This window comes from Antechinus flavipes, chromosome 4 (genome assembly GCF_016432865.1).
Source record: "Antechinus flavipes isolate AdamAnt ecotype Samford, QLD, Australia chromosome 4, AdamAnt_v2, whole genome shotgun sequence".
Taxonomy (NCBI): domain Eukaryota; kingdom Metazoa; phylum Chordata; class Mammalia; order Dasyuromorphia; family Dasyuridae; genus Antechinus; species Antechinus flavipes.
Genome location: NC_067401.1, coordinates 210,121,694 through 210,140,957, shown reverse-complemented (window position 1 = coordinate 210,140,957; position 19,264 = coordinate 210,121,694). Strand labels below are relative to the sequence as shown.

General features: G+C 34.6%; 1 protein-coding gene across 2 annotated transcripts in view; it reads left to right on the top strand.

Annotated features, from left to right (window-relative positions):
* Positions 1-19,264, top strand: part of RCAN2 (regulator of calcineurin 2) — a 333,788-nt gene that overhangs the window by 291,955 nt on the left and 22,569 nt on the right. For both annotated transcript variants that reach the window (XM_051997089.1, XM_051997090.1), the window contains 2 exons: positions 7,345-7,518; positions 9,381-9,552. In XM_051997089.1, coding sequence (XP_051853049.1) covers positions 7,345-7,518; positions 9,381-9,552 — 346 coding nt within the window. The remainder of the gene's footprint in view (positions 1-7,344; positions 7,519-9,380; positions 9,553-19,264) is intronic.

Below are 19,264 nucleotides of genomic sequence, written 5' to 3'. Positions count from 1 at the left end.
CCATGAGCACTTGCTATTCTTCCATTTGTTTAGATCTGACTTTATTTGGTAGAAAGTACTTTGTAATTTTGTCCATATAATTCCTAAGTTTGTCTTGACAGGTAGCTTCCCAAATATTTTATATTATTTATAGTTATTTTAAATAGAATTTCTCTTTGTATCTCTTGCTACTGGACTTTCTTGGTAACATAGAAATGCTGCTGATTTATGTGGATTTATATTGTTATCTTGTAATTTTGCTAAAGTTATTCATTGTTTTTACTAGTTTTTAATTGATTCTCTAGGATTCTCTAAGTAAACCATATCATTTACAAAGAGTGAAAATTTGGTTTCCTCATTACATATTCTAATTCCTTTAATTTTTTTTCTTCTCTTATTGCTAAAGCTAACATTTCCAATTCAATAATGAACAGTAATGATGATAATGAACAACTTTATTTCACCCCTAATTTTATTGGGAATGTTTCTAGTTTATCTCCATTAAAAATGATGCTTGCTGATGGTTTTTAATAGATTTTTCTGATCATTTTAAGGAAAGCTACATTCATTCCTATGCTTTCTAGTATTTTCAATAGGAATGGGTGTTGGGTTTTGTCAAATGCTTTTTCTGTATTTATTGAAATAATAATATGGTTTCTCTTAGTTTAGCTATTGATAAGTCAATTATGCTAATAGTTTTCCTAATATTGAACCAACCCTACATTCCTGGTATAAATCCTACTTGGTCTTGGTGTATTATCTTGGTGATAACTTTCTGTAATCTCTTTGCTAATATTTTATTTAAGATTTTTTCACCAGTATTCATTAGGGAAATTGATCTATAATTTTCTTTCTCTGTTTTGACCCTACTTAGTTTAGGCATCAGCACCACATCTGTATCATAAAAGGAATTTGGTAGGACTCCTTCTTTCCCTATTTTTCCAAATATTTTGCATAATATTAAGATTAATTTTTCTTTAAATGTTCACTAAATTCACTTGTAAATCATTCTTTAGGATTGGATTATTTGGTTTCCAATTAATTTTTGGTCTATTTTTTTCTTGTTCCTTTATTACATGGTAGTTTTATTGCATCATGAGCTGAAAAAGATGCATTTGCTTTTTTGCATTTGATTTTGAGATTTTTATGCCCTAATACATGGTCAATTTATGGGTAGATTTTTTATACTGCTGAGAAAAAAGTATATTCCTTTCTCTCCTCATTCAGTTTTCTCCAAAAGTTTATCATACCTAACTTTTCAAAAATTCTATTTACCTACCTTCTTTCTTGTTAATTTTGTGGTTTTAGTTATCTAGTACTCATAAATTGAATTTGAAATCTTTTGCTAGTATAGTTTTGCTGTCTATTTCTTCTTCAAATCTTTTAACTTCTCCTCTAGGAACCTGGATGCTATATCATTTATCACATATTTGTTTAGTATTAATATTATTTCATTATCTATGGTATCCTTTAGCAATATGTAGTTTCCTTCCTTATCTCTTTTAATTAGATACATTTCTGGTTTTGCTTGATCTGAGATCAGGATCACTATTGTTGTTGTTGTCGTTGTCGTTGTTGTTGTTTTACTTAAACTGAAGCACAATAGATTCTCCTCCACTCTTTTACCTTTACTCTGTATGTATCATTCTGCTTTAAATGTGCTTCTTGTAAACAATATATTATAGAATTCTGGCTTTTAATTTAATCTGCTATCCACTACCATTTGATGGGAGAGTTCATCCCATTCACAGTTAAAATTATTAACTCTATATTTCCCATCATCTTATTTTCCTCAACTTATATTTTTCTCTTTCCTTCTTCTCTTTCCCTCCTCAACAGTGTTTTGCTTCTGATCATCAGCTCTCTCAATCTGCCCTTACCTTTTACAGACCCTTCCCCCTTTCTTATTCCTTTTCTCTTCTATTTCTGTTCTCCCTTCTATTTCCTCCTCCTTTCTTTCCCTTTTCTCCTCCTATTTAGCTATAGAATGAGACAAGTTTCTATATTAAACTAAATGTGTCTGATATTCTCTTTGAGCCAAATCTGATGAGATTAAGGTTCACACAGTGCTCATGCCTCTTCTTTATTTCCTTCAATTGTATTGTTTTTTTGACTCTTCGTGTGATTTAATATACCCCATTTTGCCTCCTCTTTCCTCATCTTCCATTACAATCCTCTCTTTCCACCCTTTTTTTCTTTTTTATATCATAACAGTAAAATCAAATTATATCTGCATGGCCAAAGTATACCCATATCAGAGATACAGTTCTCAAAAGTTAAACATATCATCTTCCCATATAGGGATGTAAACATTTTAGCCCTTAAAACAGTTTTTTCTTCCCTTTTTATCCTTTTTACAGTTCTTTTGGGTTCTGTATTTGAAGATTAAATTTTCAGTTCAGCTCTGATTTTTTCATCAAAAATAAATGAAAATCCCCTATTTCATTAAATGTCCATCTTTTCCCCTAAAAGACAATGCTTAATTTTGCTAATAGTTGATTCTTGACTGCCGTCCAAGATCCTTTGTTCTACAGAATATCATACATATTCCAGGCTCTTTGAGCCTTTAAAGTGGAAGCTGCTAAGTTAGTTTATTTCTGATTGTGGCTCCTTGATATTTGAATTATTCCTTTCTGACTGCTTGCAGTATTTTCTCTTTAATCTGATAGGAGGAAGCCTCTCTGCCCTGGGTCTTTTTGCCTATGCTGGGCTGCGACCCCACTCACACACATAATTAAGATTGACCTTTCCTGAAGTTCTTTCAAAATATCTTCTCCTGGAAATTTGTTACACTTCAAATATTTGTGGGATCTGTAAACCCATTCAGCAGCTTGATCTCATGTTGATCTGAAAGAAATCAGGAAGACTTCAGACAAAAACTTACTTAAAAAACTAAACAGAGATGATATTTTATCTTCAAGGTAATAGTGAGCTACTGGAATGTGGGAATGACAGGATCATACTTAAGGAAAATTACTTTGGCAGAAGAATATAGGCAAGAACTGGAGCACCAAGGGACATAAGAAGAGATTGATGGGCAAAACATAGATGGATATAGCACAAAAAAGTGGGAGATTCAAGAGCAAAAGAAAATGTACATTTGAAGAGACTGATAGGGTTGAGATTGGAAAGGAAGGAAAATGAAGTTGGAGCAGAGCTAATTAAGTGATAAAACATTAATGGGTAGAGGGATTAGAAGTTTCAATGTGGGTGAAGTGGAATGGTAAGAGCCAAAGTACCAATGGTATAATTCCCATGTGTGGCTGGTGAAGTGAAAGAGTAGAGCATAGAACTTAAAGAAGCTGTGAAATTGGGAGTTTGGGAAATTTGTGGGTCCATCTGTTTGAGCAATGAAGTTCTCTAGTCAGAGTACGAGAAGAGAGAAAAATTGTCAACTAGTGCTACATTCCTTAAGAAAGGAGGGAAAATATTCATACAACAGTTTCCTGTATTTGAATTGGGTACAAAATGTACTTCATTGATGGACTTGAGTTACTGAGTGACTGTGTTAAAGTTTGGAAGTGGCAGTTCAGAACAAGAAGTATTCAGAGCTCCCCTTCAGAAATAATGTGTCGAGGTGAGAGTTGGGGAGGGGACAGGGGAAGAAGACTATGAGAAAAGGTATAATCAGTGCAAGAGAAGATGGCTAGTACAGTGTTAATGGAGAGAACAAGATCTATGTTGAAGAGAAATTTGTTCACTATGGAATAGGAATTTCAGAGGGCACAGTATGAATTTGGAGTGGAAAATGACTTCGGTGAGATTTAGTAGAATGATGAGGAGGAAAATGGGGTATGGAAGTCTGAAGATAAATTGTTCCTCTACAGCCAGAGGTAAATGAATAAATATATATAGATAGAAAAAGGAACTGAGATACTGTTAGCCACACTAGTTAATTATCTGAAGATGGGTTTCAAATCAGGTTTTCCTGACTTCTGACCCATTATACCACCTTGATGCTCCCCATAAGTATCATAAAGAGCACTAGTCCTTTGAGTCTGCATCTGAGTTTAGGCTAAATTTCTGTGGTAGCTTCTCCTATTCCAGAGTGGACATGGGTGCAAATCTCAACTCAAACATTTGCTATATATGCAATTCACTTCATCTCTTTGGACTAAAGTTTTTCAACCTGTAAAATGAAAGGATAAAAGTTCCTTTCATGTCAAAATCTATGATAACTTTTATTTTTACATCACAGTCATTTTCCAGTTCTCTAGAAACCATCTCTTGTAACCGGGAGGAAACAGTTAAGCAACATGAGCCAACATCTTGGCAGCATAAAATCAATAAATATATATAGCACCAACTAAGTATCAGGCACTGTCTTAAATACTGGGTATACAAAAAGATGCAAAAGATAGTACCTGGCCACAAGGAACTTTACAATCTAATGGATATTTCTCTCCCTTCTAAGGATAGCAAGAAAGTATGTTTCAGTTTCATTCCAATAAGGCAAAATAGGGCTACTTTTCACAATTGTTTTCATTTACATTTTTACTGTCATTATTTATAATGTCTTTTGAGTTGTTTATTTCACTCAGTATCAGTTTCTACAGGTCTTGTTGTGCTTCTACAAATTATTCACATTCATACTTTCTATAGCACTATAATATTCCGTTACATTCAGACAGAGTGATTTCTGTAGCCATTCCCTAACTGAAGAACCCACTTTGTTTCCCATTTTTAAAACTGCCACAAAATTCCTAGGAATATCTTAATATCTATTAAACCTTTTTCAATAATCAATAACAAGCACTGATTAGGTTTCTACTATGTATCAAGCATTATGCTAATATCTGAAGGACAGCTATAGGAGTTGCTCTGTGCTACTCTAGTCCCTAGAATTAGGACAATTAAAGATAAGTTCTCAAGAGACAACATTTGACTCAACATAAGAAAATGGTCCTTATTTTCAAGGAGTCTGCAGTTTAACTAGGAGGATAACATGCAATCAACTAAATATAAACAAGAAATTGGAGACAATCTCAGAGGGAAGGCACTAAAATTAAGCAGGACTGAGAAAGGTTTCTTGTACATGAATCTTTAGTTAAGATCTAGAGAAGTTAAAGAAGCCTGGAGAGAGTTCTAAACATAGAAGACAGCCAGTGAAAATGGTTGGAATTAAGAAATGGAGTATTGTATTTCAGGAACAGCAGATATACATGTTACTGCACCCCAAAGTCTGTGGAGCAGATCAAGATATAAGAAAATTGGAAAGGTAGGAGGAGAACTGGTTAGGAAGGTTTTAAAAGTCAAATAGAAGGTTTTATATTTCACCCTAGAAATTATAGAGCAGCACATAGGAAGGTTGTTGTTGAGTCAATTTAATCCTGTGAGAATCTTCATGTTATCATTTGAGCTTTTTAAAAATTTTGTTATTTTCAATGCATTTTCCCTATAATTTTAACCTGATTTTTGCTAGTGCCGTATAGAAATGCTAATGATTTTTGTGATTTATTAAATTGCAGTTTTGCTCTAAGGCAGGCTTAGACAATATTTGGAAAAAGATTTCTTTGGGTTAGTTTACTTGGTGTCACTGTGGCAGAAGGCAGACAGGTACTGATAAACTCAAGAGAACTGGACATACCAGTTTTTTCTATTTCTTATGGGATCAAAGTGTCAAGCGGAACCTCATGTCACTTAATCTAACCTTCTCCTCTCCCTGAATAAATATGACAGATGGTGATTTAACCTCTCCTTGAAGACTTACAGTCTACAAGAATGAGACTTAGTCTTTTGAAGGCAGCCATTCACTTACTAGACAGCATTAGTTAGAAAGGTTTTTCTTATGTTGAACCAGGTATTGTCTTTGTCCAATAAATGATGAGATTAAATATAATCCTTAAAGGACAATATTCCAGAGGGGAGATAAGCAGCAAAAACTGGGTAGAACTATTGATTATTATAATCTAGGCATCTTATTTCTATCAATGCAGTCCAATATGGTATTATTTATTTTAGGAGTCATATTGACCTCATAGCTCATGTTATAGTTAAAAAATTAATTTGAATTGATCCTTCTCCTGATTTCCACATTTTTCACCACCAAAGTGAAGCTTCCTTTGTGACAAAGATAATCAAATGATTATGTCTGACAGTGTATACAATATCAGGTCCCCTAACTTAGTGACTAGAGAGGTTGAAGGTATATCATATTACCTGTTTTCTGAATTTTTCATTTACCCAAAGTTCTACTTCCTTCTGGTCATCTTGTACATTGTTGTAATCTTACATGTTGGTTTTCTGGTTCATGTAAATCTTACTACATTTCTGAATTTCTCATTTTTGTCATTTCTTATTGCATAACAATATTCCATTTCATTCACATATGGCAACAATAACTTATGCTTGTGTTCACCTGAAATCTCCAGGGTTTTCTCCTCTCAGAATTTATATTTCTTTAACATTCTTTTATTTATTTCTTCCTTTTTATGGAAGCATTTTTTCTTTTTCTCCCTCCTTCAGAAAGTTAAGTTTTTGATATGATAGAAAGAACCCTAAAGGGATAATGAGGAGGCCCAAATTTTAGTCCCAGTCTGTATCACTTACTAGCTATGTGATCTTGAGTCCATCAATTTGGCTTTATAACGGAATTACTAAAACTTGTAAAAAAAAAAAAGAGGGGTTCTACTATCAGGGGTCAGAAAACTATGGTTAACATTCATTTAAAAAAATTCTTTGCTTGCTGTCCTGAGAAAATGGGTGGCAGGCGGGGTTTGGCCCTCCAGCTATATAGTTTGTCAACCTTTTCATTAGCTGATCAAATCATTACATATTCCTAGGACTCAGTTTCATTATCTGTTAAAAAAAAAAACCCTCAAATCCTTAGGTTCCTTCTAGCTATAAACCTAAATTAGAATCTCTTTCAGCTCTAATAATAAAAAGATCTTTTTTCTCATAACTCCAATATTTCTCTGTCTCTACCTGCACTAACTTATCTGAAGAAAAAAATGCTTTTCTTTAGAAAAACAGGAGTCAGAATAATTTTATAAAGTCAGAATCATTTTTACTTGGTTAATAAACCTCTCTCATAAGAAGACATAGCCTAGTAACACATGTTGGTTTTTTATTTGCAATAAAGATAAATATAAAGATGAAAGGACATAGGAAATGACATATAGAATATTTATGTATTTCCTTAGTCTGAATTATCATGATTTGGATTTGATTTTCTTAAATGCTTCTAGATAGCATTTACAAATGACTAATAACCATGAAAAATGACTCATTAAGTAATGTTCTCTTTTCTTTTGCTTTAATCAAGAATTTAATTATTTGTGCCATCAGTGACATCATGTACCTTATATGACCAATGGATTTTCTTTTATGTGTGCATATGTCTGTGTTTTGTTTTTTTTTGTCAAGGAGAAATTCGAAGGACTATTCCGCACTTATGATGACTGTGTGACGTTTCAGCTGTTCAAGAGTTTTAGACGTGTGCGAATAAACTTTAGCAATCCTAAATCTGCAGCTCGGGCCAGGATAGAGCTCCATGAAACACAATTCAGAGGGAAGAAGTTAAAACTCTATTTTGCACAGGTAAAAACATCATTTTTCATGTACTTTATCTACTTTTTCCCTGAGTTACCATTTAGTTCATACTATATAAGGTGAGCCATATTTTACAGTGGATAGAATGCCAGCCCTGGAATCATACGTGTAAGGATCTAAGGGTAAGTCTGTCCTCAGACAATTACTAATTGTATAATCCTGGGCAAGTTATCAAAGCCTATTTGCCTCAGTTTCCTTATCTGTAAAATAAATGTGAGAAAGAAATGGCTTAACACTTGAGTATTTTTGCCCCAAAAATAAATAAACAAACAGAAAACCTAAATGGGGCCATAAAGAGTTGTACACTACTGAAAAAAGAAAAAGAAAAAGACTGAAAAATTCAAAGAAAATCAATGATATTGAAATGCAGTTGTTAGAAAACTTGAAAAAGCAAATTCTATGACAGTATTCCAGGTTAGGAAGCCCAGACTAGAGAGATCAGGAAAAAATTCTGGAGGGAAAAGAGACAGTTTTTCAATCTGTAATTAGTTCACTGTGAAATAGATCAGACTTACCTGTTGCTCTCTCACCTTCCCCAGTAAATGTGTTTGAATCACTGCTACTAACTAGGTCCAGGGAAGGACCAGAATTAAAATATCTGCTCATGATTTATGAAAATCAGAAGATCATAGATTTAGTCAGACAACCTTTAAAAGTCAGCTAGTCATCCTCCCCTCCAATCTCATTTTACAGAAGAAACTGAGACTAAGAAATGAAGTGATTTATTTATGGTCGTATAGCCTAGTGTCGAAAGTAGATGCAGGCTAGGAACATACAGGTCCTTCAATATATGACTTTGAGTCCCCTAAAGAGAAATTATAATTCTTTAATATATTTTAATAATAAACGTATGAGTTAAACTAGATCAATTCAGCAAGCATTTATTAAGCACTAAATATGTGCAAAGCACCATGCTAGGTACTAAGAATGCAGCTACAAAAATGAAAGAAGTCTTACCCTCAAGTAGTTTATGTTTTTATAGGAGGCAGAAAAACATTTAAGAAGGTAAATGAATGGTATTGTGCCCAAAGTATATGCTTACCCCAAAGCAGGGTTGTGTGATATCCCACGAAAAAATAATAAAGAACAGAATCCAGGACTGTGTGATAGCCCATAAATTATAATAATAATAATAATAAAAAGTTTTATAAAATACTCTAATGTTTGTAAGGTACTTGACATATGTTATTTTATCCTCTTAAGAACACTGGTAGGTGCTATTTATTACCCACATTTTGCAGATGGAAAAAAATGAGGCAAGGAGAAGTTGTGACTTAACTAAGGTTGTACAATTAATAAGTAAGAATTTGAGGATGGATTTGAATTCAAGACCTTTCAGAGTCCAAGATAGGTAGATGGCTCAATGGATAGAGTGCTGGGCCAAGAGTCAAAAATATTTTGGTTCCAATCTGACTCCAGATAGTTATTTGCCAGGTGACTGCATAATTCATTTAGTCTATGTTTGCCTTATTCCACTGGGAGAAGGAAATGGTAAATCAGTGTTTTTGCCAAAAAAAAAAAAAAAAACCCTATGAGCAGTATTGATGTACAAAGGTCCACCTCATCATGACGAGTTGGACATCACTGAATGACAACAAGAATTTTCTGACTCTAAGTCCAGCATTTCATGCACTTCACCCCCGCCCCCAGCTGTCATTCAGTTCTGCCTTGGAAGGAATTTTAGCCATTCATGAACTGACACATTTGGAGTCTTGGCCAGAATTAGTATGAGTTTTCAGTCACTAATTCTTCATATTCTAAAAGCATGAGACCACATTTCCATCCTAGCTTATAGAGCATGCATCAACTTAATATGAATGCTGAGTCTTTGTCCTTGGTCTGTTTGAAAGGTTCAGACTCCTGAGACAGATGGAGACAAACTTCACTTGGCACCCCCTCAGCCAGCAAAGCAGTTTCTCATCTCACCTCCAGCATCACCTCCTGTGGGTTGGCAGCCTATCAGTGATGCTACACCAGTCATCAACTATGACCTTCTCTATGCTGTTGCAAAGCTTGGACCAGGTAAGCTGCAAGGCTGTCTGTTCCTCTTCTCTCTGTATCCTTCTTTCTCTCTCTCTCTCTCTTTCTCTCTCCCTCTGTCTCTCTGTCTCTCTCTCCCTCTGTTTCTCTGTCTCTCTCTCCCTCTGTTTCTCTGTCTCTCTCTCCCTCTGTCTCTCTCTCTCTCTGTCTCTGTCTGTCTCTCTCTCTCTGTATGTGTCTCTGTGCATATGTCTCTCTATGTATCTCTCTCTTTCTCTGTGTGTATGTCTCTATCTCTGTCTCTTTGTTTTTCTGATTCTCTGTGTGTTTCTCTGTCTCTGTCTCTTTCTCTTTCTCTTTGTGTGTCTCTGTCTTTCCATTTATCAGTCTTTCTGTGTGTCTCTGTGTCTTGTCTATCTTCTCTCTCTCTCTCTCTCTCTCTCTCTGTTTTTTTTTCTATTTCTGTCTGTCTTTGTCTCTTTCTCTTTCTATCTCTGTGTGTCTCTGTTTCTATCTCTCTGTTTCTCTGTCTCTGTGTGTCTTGTTGTGTCTCTGTGCCTCTGTTTATCTGTCTCTGACTATTTTTCTGAATTTCTGTCTCTCTTAATCTCTATTTCTGTCTCTCTGTGTCTGTTTCTCTGTTTTGCTCTCTTCTCTTCTTCTAGTTCTTCTCTCTCTCCCCCCTCCTCTCTTTCACTGTTGTTGCTAGAAAGTTAACCAAGATGAACAACCTTGAAAACCTAAGTTTTGCAGTCCCACCTACATTTCTAATGGATGTAACTGAGTAGAGTGAAAGAGGAGAAGCGGGTGATGCATTGCTGAAAATGCTGAGTCAGAATTAAGGCATCAGAGCCACTTAGGACTTGTATCTCTTGAAGGAGCAATCCAGGACACTCTGCCCTAGATTTATTGCAATTCCTGCAGATTGCAGATCCCATGCAGATTTCCAAAAACCTGAGAGAGCTGTCTCCTTTTTACGGGATTTCGATTTAGACCTGAAGGAAGCCGTTTCTTAGCAGATGAAATTAAAAATAGCATCATAGGCTCCCAGTATAATAAAACTCAATCCCTGTGACTATACAGGAAGCTTGGCTGAAGGAATGGTCTTTAGCTCAATGGAAAGACTTGAAAATCAGGATATGGGTTCAAATCCCAACTCTGCCATTTTGTATCTATAAAATCTTAGTAAATAATTCATTCTTTCAAGACCATAAATTTCTCATCTATAAAGTAGAGAAGTCAGACTAAATGACCAGCTTTAAAATAACAATTGTATGCATAGATCTGTATACAGAGCATACTCTGGATCCCTGGGGCAATCATACATGATAGTTCTGTTCATGCCTTTGGCTAATTAAGGAAATCTGGAAATAAACAACAGGTAATGGTATATAAGTGAGAGATGGAGGTAACTCATAAAATTCCTAATTTTGAATTAGCTTCTCATTCATTTTGTGACCTTGAGAAAAAATGGCACTGTGGATAGACCCCCTGAGCCTAGAATCAGAAGTCTCAAAATTTAAATCCCACTTCAGACATTTTTTAGTTGTGTAAGGTGGGGCAAATCTTTTTAACCTGAGAAGGGCAACCTCTTCTTGGATCAGTTTCCTCAACTGGAAAATGGAGATAATGAAATACCTATGTCTCAAAGCTGATGTGAGAATAAATGAGTTAATATTTATAAAGCACTTAGCTTGATGCTTGGAACGTGGTAGGCAACATCTAAATGCTAGTTATTGCTTTTAAATCATTTTGTGCCCACACAAAACTTTGGAAATGGAATTTATCACAGACTTATAACTCTAGAGCTTGAAAGGACATTTGGAGCCATCTAGACCAAGCCTATTTATTTTACAGATGAGTAAACTGAGGCTTAGGGAAGTTAAGCAAGATCCAAAGTGATATAGTTAATAAACAAATTTATAACTCCAAATAACCAATTTTAATCCCATATCCTTTAGTCCCAAAGCTGTCTCTTTCCACTGAACCACCAAGAGGAATGAATGTTCAGTGTCTGAAATGCTCAATTGAAAGATAGCATGTGATTGAGAGTGCAGTATTTTTGTACAAGTTTATATTTTGACAGCTTGCGCTACAAGGTAGCTGAATACACAGAAATTTTAGAGTTATGCCATATCCATTCAAATCGTCACAGCATACTTTTTTTAAAGAGGAAAGTCGATATTTGAAGAGTTGTGGATCATAGAAAACAAGTGGAGCGTGGATAATTTAATGCCAGTGGAAGTGATTTTCTCATGGTTATTATTCAGTCATTGTGCAAGCAAGCAAGTTGGCACTGCCCACATTAATCAGTTTAAGCTATGGTTCCCATTTATTTCTACCAGTGTCACTGCTGAATAGAAAGAAATTGAAACCAACTGCAAAGTTGCTATAAACATGGAGATAAATGCAATTGATCTATACTATAGAAAAATGTTAACTTATATGATCATACACTCAAAGCTAGAAAAAATTTAAAAGATATCTTCTCCAGCCACTTTATTTTATAAAAAATGGAAACATGAAGCCACAGAGGTAAAGAGACTTGGCAATATCATGCAGGTAGAATCAGGATATGAGCTCAGATTTCTTGACTACTAATTCATTGTTCTTTTCTCCTGTATCATAAAATTCAGAGATCTAGCTTTCCCATTTTGCAGAGGAGAAAACTGAGGTCTAGATAAAGACAAGGTCATACACAGAATCCATGACAGATCTGAGATTTGAATATAGGTTTATGACTTTCAGTCAAAAACTCTTTTATATATAGACATATATTTCAGAGAATTCTAGAGTTTGAGAGTTGGAACAGTCAGCCAACAAGCATTTGGAAGGAACCTAAGCAGAAGTGGGATAAATCAAGTTTTTTTTTTTTTTTCACAAAATTAACTCAGCTTGCCTTCAGTCTGTTATATTTAGGCTTAAGGATCTGGTACATTCAATGTATTTTGTAATCCAAAAAAAAAGTGAAAAAAAATCTAATTTTGGGAAAAATGGATTCACAAAAAGCTAATGAAAAGAGAACTGATAAAGGGTGTAGGCAAGAACTTCCCTAAAAGAATCTTCCTTTTTAGTGAGCTAAGTGGTATAATGGATAGAGTGCTGAATTTGAATCCTTTCTCACACATCAGCTGTAAGATCCATGTTACTTGTCTCCACAAGCCTCTTTTTGTCTCAACTGTAAAATGGAGTGAGACTAAGTGGCCTATAAGTTTCCTTTCAGCTCAAAGTCTTTGATTTTAGTAATATTAAGAAAATTCATCCATATAATAATAACACATTTCTATGAAGCTTAAAATCATTACAAAGTGCTTTCTTCAAGGTATATCTTATAATAACAACAGTTTGTGATGATCAGCTATGATAGACTTATCTCTTCTCAGCAATACAACAATCCAAGACAATTCGCATGGATTCATAATGGAGAATGCTATTTATATCCAGAGAAAAAACTATGGAGTCTGAATGCAGAATAAGGCATGCTATTTTCACCTTTTTTTCTTTCTCATTGTTTTTCCCTTTTGTTCTGAGTTTTTTTCACAACATGACTAACATGGAAAATAAGCTTAAACTGATTGTACATGCATAACCTAAATCAGAAAAATTTGAAATTCAGAATCTTATAGAGTAAATGTTTAAAAAAAAAACTATTTTACATGTAATTAGAAAAAAAATTAAATGTGATTAAGTAGGGGAGAGAGAAAGACCCTGTGAACTATAAAAGTATGAATATTATGATTTCCATTTCGTAAATGGGGAATGAATCCTTCAAGAAGTTGTGATGCCCATAGTCCCACAGCTAGTGAATATTGGAAAACTGGACTTTCAATTCAAACCTAAAATTCTTCAAACTTCTAAAGTTCAGTGTTAATTCTACTGTATTGTGCTGCCTTTTGTGGTCTCTTGGATAGTGATTTCCAAAGTGGAAGCAGACTCTAAAGGAGGTTTATCAACCCATTAAAGAGGGGAAACTGTATTGTATTCTACCCTCCCTCCAGTGGCCAATCATGGGACTTTACTTCAAAATAATCACACTAACCTTTTATCCAATACTCTCCACCCAAGACAGTTCAAGCTCTTAACCTTCTCCCTGCTGAGATAGTTATCAGACTTGCATTGACAATTATAACCTTGTCTGGATAGTGACAGTTGTACAAGTGCTATTGAGAAAATTCCCTACTAAACCCTACCACCAGCACATTCACTAGAAAAAGAAATATTTCTAAGAGAGCTGGATCAAAAATATTTAGAAGTCCTTGCTTTAGTAGCCTCTTTTGTTTGAATTTGGGAGGGGAATTGTCTATTTTTAGGTTTGAAAGATGGTATCAGTTAGTGATAAGGGAACAAGGATTTAGAGTAGGAGTTAAGGATATATGGAAAGGATTGTAAGAAATGTCTGAGCTATGAAGAGTAAAGACTGGCAAGTTTAGACCAAGAACTATTATGAAGACCTGGAATTATTCTGAAAGTTAATAAACCGATCCATTATCGGGCTAAAAGAAGCCCTACTACATTTTAACTTAACTTTATTCTTGATGGGGGTTACAAGCTAGTCTTGTAACTTACTAGTTGTAAAGTGTAAGTAACTAACTAACTTACTAACTAGGTAGTCTAGGGGGTTACAAGCTAAAGGATTAACTTCTTTCATCCCTCTTATTTTCCATTTCCATTTCCATGGTTACCAAAATGCCAAACTTTGGATAGATTATCATAACAATAGTCATCATCATCATCATCATCATCAACATAACCACCAGAATTTATATAGCATTTTAAAGTTTGCAAAGCACTTTATAAATATTTCATTTGATCCACAACTCTGCAAGAAAAGGGGCTACTTTATCCCCATTTTATAGATGAGGAAATTATGACAGAGATTAAGTTTTCTTCCCTAATAGACACAGTTACTGTCTAAAGCTGGATTTGATATTAGATATGAATTTATGAATCCTGACTGCAGATCCAGTAGTACCCAATGCACCATAATGTTTCCTCACATAACAGTTTTCTAGTAACAGACAAGAGGAAGTGCAGTGGTATAATGGGAAGAATCCTGAATTTGAGGGTTCTGGAGGACATAAATTTTGAATCCCAGCTACTTCTATTCTCGTGATCTTGGGAAAAGTATTTTTTGGCCAGAACTTTTCTGTTCTGTTAAATGAAAAGGTTGCACAGACATCCTATACACTATCAAATGATTTTACTAGGTACTATTAAAAAGTAGAAATGCTAACTCTAAAAACTTATCTTCTTTTGTGTATCCAGAAACAGTAACAATGTATGGAAAGCCAGAAGGCAAATGGGCAAAGAGAAGAGAAAAAGTAACAAAGGGCCTAGATTCACAAACTAGATAATCATTTCATATATAAAAAGTTGGTTTATAAAATTCTAGTTCTTAATGAGCTTCCAAAATGTGACAGCTTGTTAATTGCATCTATCAACAAAATATAACTTTAGATTGCAGATTTCTCTTCCAAGATCCTCATTGGGATTCATTCCCTTCACTTATTACTCTTATATTACTCTAATGAATCTACATTGTCAATTCAGGATTTCCCTCCAACCTTATAGGGGAGCTATCTCCAATCATCCTGATCTATATCTTGCCACTGGACCCAGATGGTTCAGGAGAAGAAGTAGGGCTCATAACTCTACACAGCCCTCTGTCACTGAAATCCAATTCACTTGCATGCTTTGGCATCCTCTCCCTGATGTCATGGACCTCTTCAAGAATAAAGGACAAATAGTAGTAATAACAACAATCTCCTACCAATTGATGTCTCTTCATAAATATTTGTCATCTGTCTCACTGGACTTGTACTCAGAAGACAATATTTTTTTATTTACAGTATACAAAGAGCCTGGTAAAATTTTCCAAATAATGACATGCAGTGAAATGGGCAATTAGTTGAATTGATCCATCATCATTTATAGCTTGGGCAGGCATTGAAGGAAGGCCAAGGAACTGGACCTAGATTTGAAAGAACAAGACAAGACTAGCTTTCATTTGGGAATTTGTACATTTTCCTTCATCCTAAATGGTCCCCTTGCTCTGGCATCTACTAGTCTTATAGCTTTAGGCTCAAGAGCAAGAGGTAGCTCAGAGAATTAATTCAATTTCTTAATCACTCTGAATCTCAGGATAATTTTTATCATTTTTAAACCAAATTTGTGATTTTGTCACTATAGAAGTTATGAGGAAATTCTCAACCACTATAATTCATCACCTGCTATGAAACTTGAAATTTTTATAGATAGGGCTAAGACAGTGAGAAATTAAGTGACTTATTTAGTGTCAAGCAGTCAGATTATGTCAGAGGCAGAAGTAGAATCTAGTTCTTCCTACCACTAAGGGCAGATCTCAATCTATCAGGCCAGGATGTTTCTTCAACTTCAGTTTTGTCATCCATAAGATGGGATCAACTTCCTGGGATTGTTATGAAGTGAATAGTTCATAGACAAAATCATTACCAAAAAGTCATATTTAGGGAATTTTATTATTATTTAAGGGGGGCTTAAAGACCTCTAGATACCTTTGAGAAATAAAACTAAGAGAGAAATAAGGAATAAGATGACCAAAGACCTTCCCGGTATGTAAAGGCTTCCTCCAAGGTATTTCCCATGGACACATTAAGGTTAAATCAGATTCATAATAGCTGTGACTTTGCCCAACAATCTTATTCATATCAGGTAAAGAATAAAAGAAGGAGAAGATCCACACCTGACCAAGAGATTTTCTACTAGTTTGGAGACTATTCTGTGCAAAGTCAAAAGCAGGAAGCATTCCCTGTAGTTGATTCAAATCCCACACTTTTCTGATAACATTTTGCTGATTTTATTGAGCCCTAAAATGATTCAAAGAGAGATTAGTTTAGTAGTACACAAGAAAGTAAAAAGGAAGGATGAGGAATTGAAGACCACATATTGCCCAAGTGATGACAAGCAACTAAATGAGAAGCCAATTAAATTAAAATCACAGACCCAGAGTTGGAAAGGACATTAAAGGTCATCTATAAAAATATTGTCCAAATAATGACTTGCAAACAGGATATTTCAAACCCATTTGAAAATTTTCAAAATTAAAATTTTTATGTGCATTTTGAACTTATTTGTTTTAAAAAAAACAGAATATAATAATCTTTGATTGTTTTGCATGAATAATTGACATCAGGGAAAATGTGGAATGATATCTGTCTTCAAGTATTTAAAATACTTTGAAGAGAAGGATAATTTGTTCTACTTGGTCCCAAAGGGCAGAACCTGAAACAGAGGCAGATTTAGACTTTGGGAGGGAAATGATAATAATGGGAGATATAGCAAAGTGGGATAGATTGCCTGGGGATATCCTGGTTTACCTCTCCTTGGAGATTTTTAAGCAAAGTCCTCATGACCATTTGTCAGGAATGTTCTAGGGAGGAATTTTTTTAGGTCTAGCTTGAAGCTTTTTTCATTCCTTCGTATTTATCAGAGTTTCTAGATTCTGAGACCCACATAGAAGTTCTCACTCCACCACTAACCAGGTGGATAAGCTTGGACAAAACCTCAGTTTTCTCTTTCAGAAACAGAAGAATCAACTAGATTGTAGAATCAGAGATGTAGAGCTGTAAGAACTTTAGAACTCATCAAATCTAGTTTGATTTTTACGTGATTTGCCCACAGTTAAGTGGTAAAATCAGATTGCAAACCACACTGCCTCTGATTACTCTAAAAGTCCAAAAATAAATAGATCTTTGCCACTCAATACCCTTGAAAATATTTTTTCCCACATACATATAGTTCCTCTTTGTTGTTCAGCATTGTCAGATTAAGAACCATAATGTCTCACTTCCTATCACCTTTATCAGCCATTTGATAGTTCTTGCCAGAATATGAACACAGGAAGGGAACAGCATGGACCAAGTCAGCATTCCTTTCCACTGTGACCTGTTTTAAATGATCACAGTCATCCCTTTAAAGATAACTACTTCAGAAACAGAGTCTAAAAGTGGCTTCTGCCTCTATTGCCAGAATCCCATTTGGGGAATTTATTGAAATCCTGTCATTCTGGAAACATTTAGGGACAAACTAAATACAATATAAAAAGAAAATGACCTTCCATTGCTGAGGAAATGAAATGGATGTTTAATTCAGTTTTGCTCTTTAAAAAATGCCAAAAAACAAAACAAAACAATCATGATTGTATGACTCCAGAAACAAGCATTGTGTATCTTTTCAGATGGAAAATAAACTAAATGGGGAGATAGTTAAGGGATGATCAGCCCATCCATACCTTTCTAAAACAATAAAAATGGCTACCTTTAAGCACAGCATCTCCCTAGTTAGGGAATAAATCAATTTCCCCATACAAAAGCAGTAGAATGTGGAACATCAGTCATTGTTCTGTGCTGTGGGATAGCTCTGCTCAAAGGTCAGGTTCACTGTCATTTAAAGAGCCCACAAGGAGCTATATGTAAAGTCATTGTCTGCTCTCTCTTGCCTCTTGCTATTTTTAGCCCTTGTTAGGGAGATCAATTTTAGTTAACTGCAGAGGCGGTTTTAAAGTGGTACTACAGTTCCAAGCTGTTTGTACCTACTATATTTGGTGTTTCATTAAAAAAAAATCTCCATTAAACCAGGCTCTAGGTAAGGTAATTTTTATCTTATTTGTTGCTTGTTATAGGTTCAACTTTCTCCAAAAAAGAAATCCATTCATTTTACATACATGGGGATAAAAATTTACATTCTAGGCATCAGCTAAATATGAAATATAGGCCCATATTTGCACTAGAATATGTGAGCTGAATATTAACTACAGGGAGCCATTCTTTGTTACTGTATTTGCTATGTTCTAATTGTATGTTTAAAATCTGAATTAAAAAGCCAGTATTATGGGGTCTATAATAGCTCAGTGAGACCCTATTTAAAACTCCTTATTTATAAAGTTTCCTATCTGAGGGATTCAAATTTATGATGACTTGTACATTATTTTCCACTTTGCCTCTAGGAAATTTTCCCTAGAAAAATTATTTTGAAGGACTTTCCTTATTAACAAAGTCCCATATTCATCTTTTATCACCATGAGGAGAATAGTAATTAAATGAGCTCTTGGTGTTTGTATCACGCCATTTTGTGCTTGAAAGCAGGAAAAAGTAGAAATAATCAATGGAGAGAAGGCTCTGGAATTAAGAGGAATCTGGAAAGGTTTCCTGTAGAAGGTGGGATTTTTATCTGGAACCCAAAGGAAACCATTATATTCAAGGAATTATAATGGGGACTTAGAAAGTAGGGGAAAACAGAAGACTTTATGTTATAAAAATGAAGATAGAAGAGATGTTAAGATATGAAGCATATAGTATCTGACTTATACAGATGTATTTACAATAGAGCAAAACAACAGTGAATAAAATCAGGAATTAGAAAAAAGCTGAGGTGGGGCAGCTAAATGGAGTTATTTTTCTAGACCTGAAATTTTCTTTTCTTCCAGGATAGGATGTGCTCACTGTTCTCTAAAGTTTTTCCTAATTCTGAGATGGTTTGCTTCTGTTTAAAAGGGAAAAAAATAGCAAGATGTAAAAAAAGAAAATTGCATGTATACTCAGGAGAACTGCATTTGAATCCTAGGATGATAATAATATCTAATTATATATATATACATATATATATTGCATTATGCTTTACAAAAATGATTTATAAATCTTTTCTCATTTTATTTTCATTAAAACCCTGAGATGTAAGTACTAATATTAACTTCACTTTAAGTGAATGGATAAGAAAA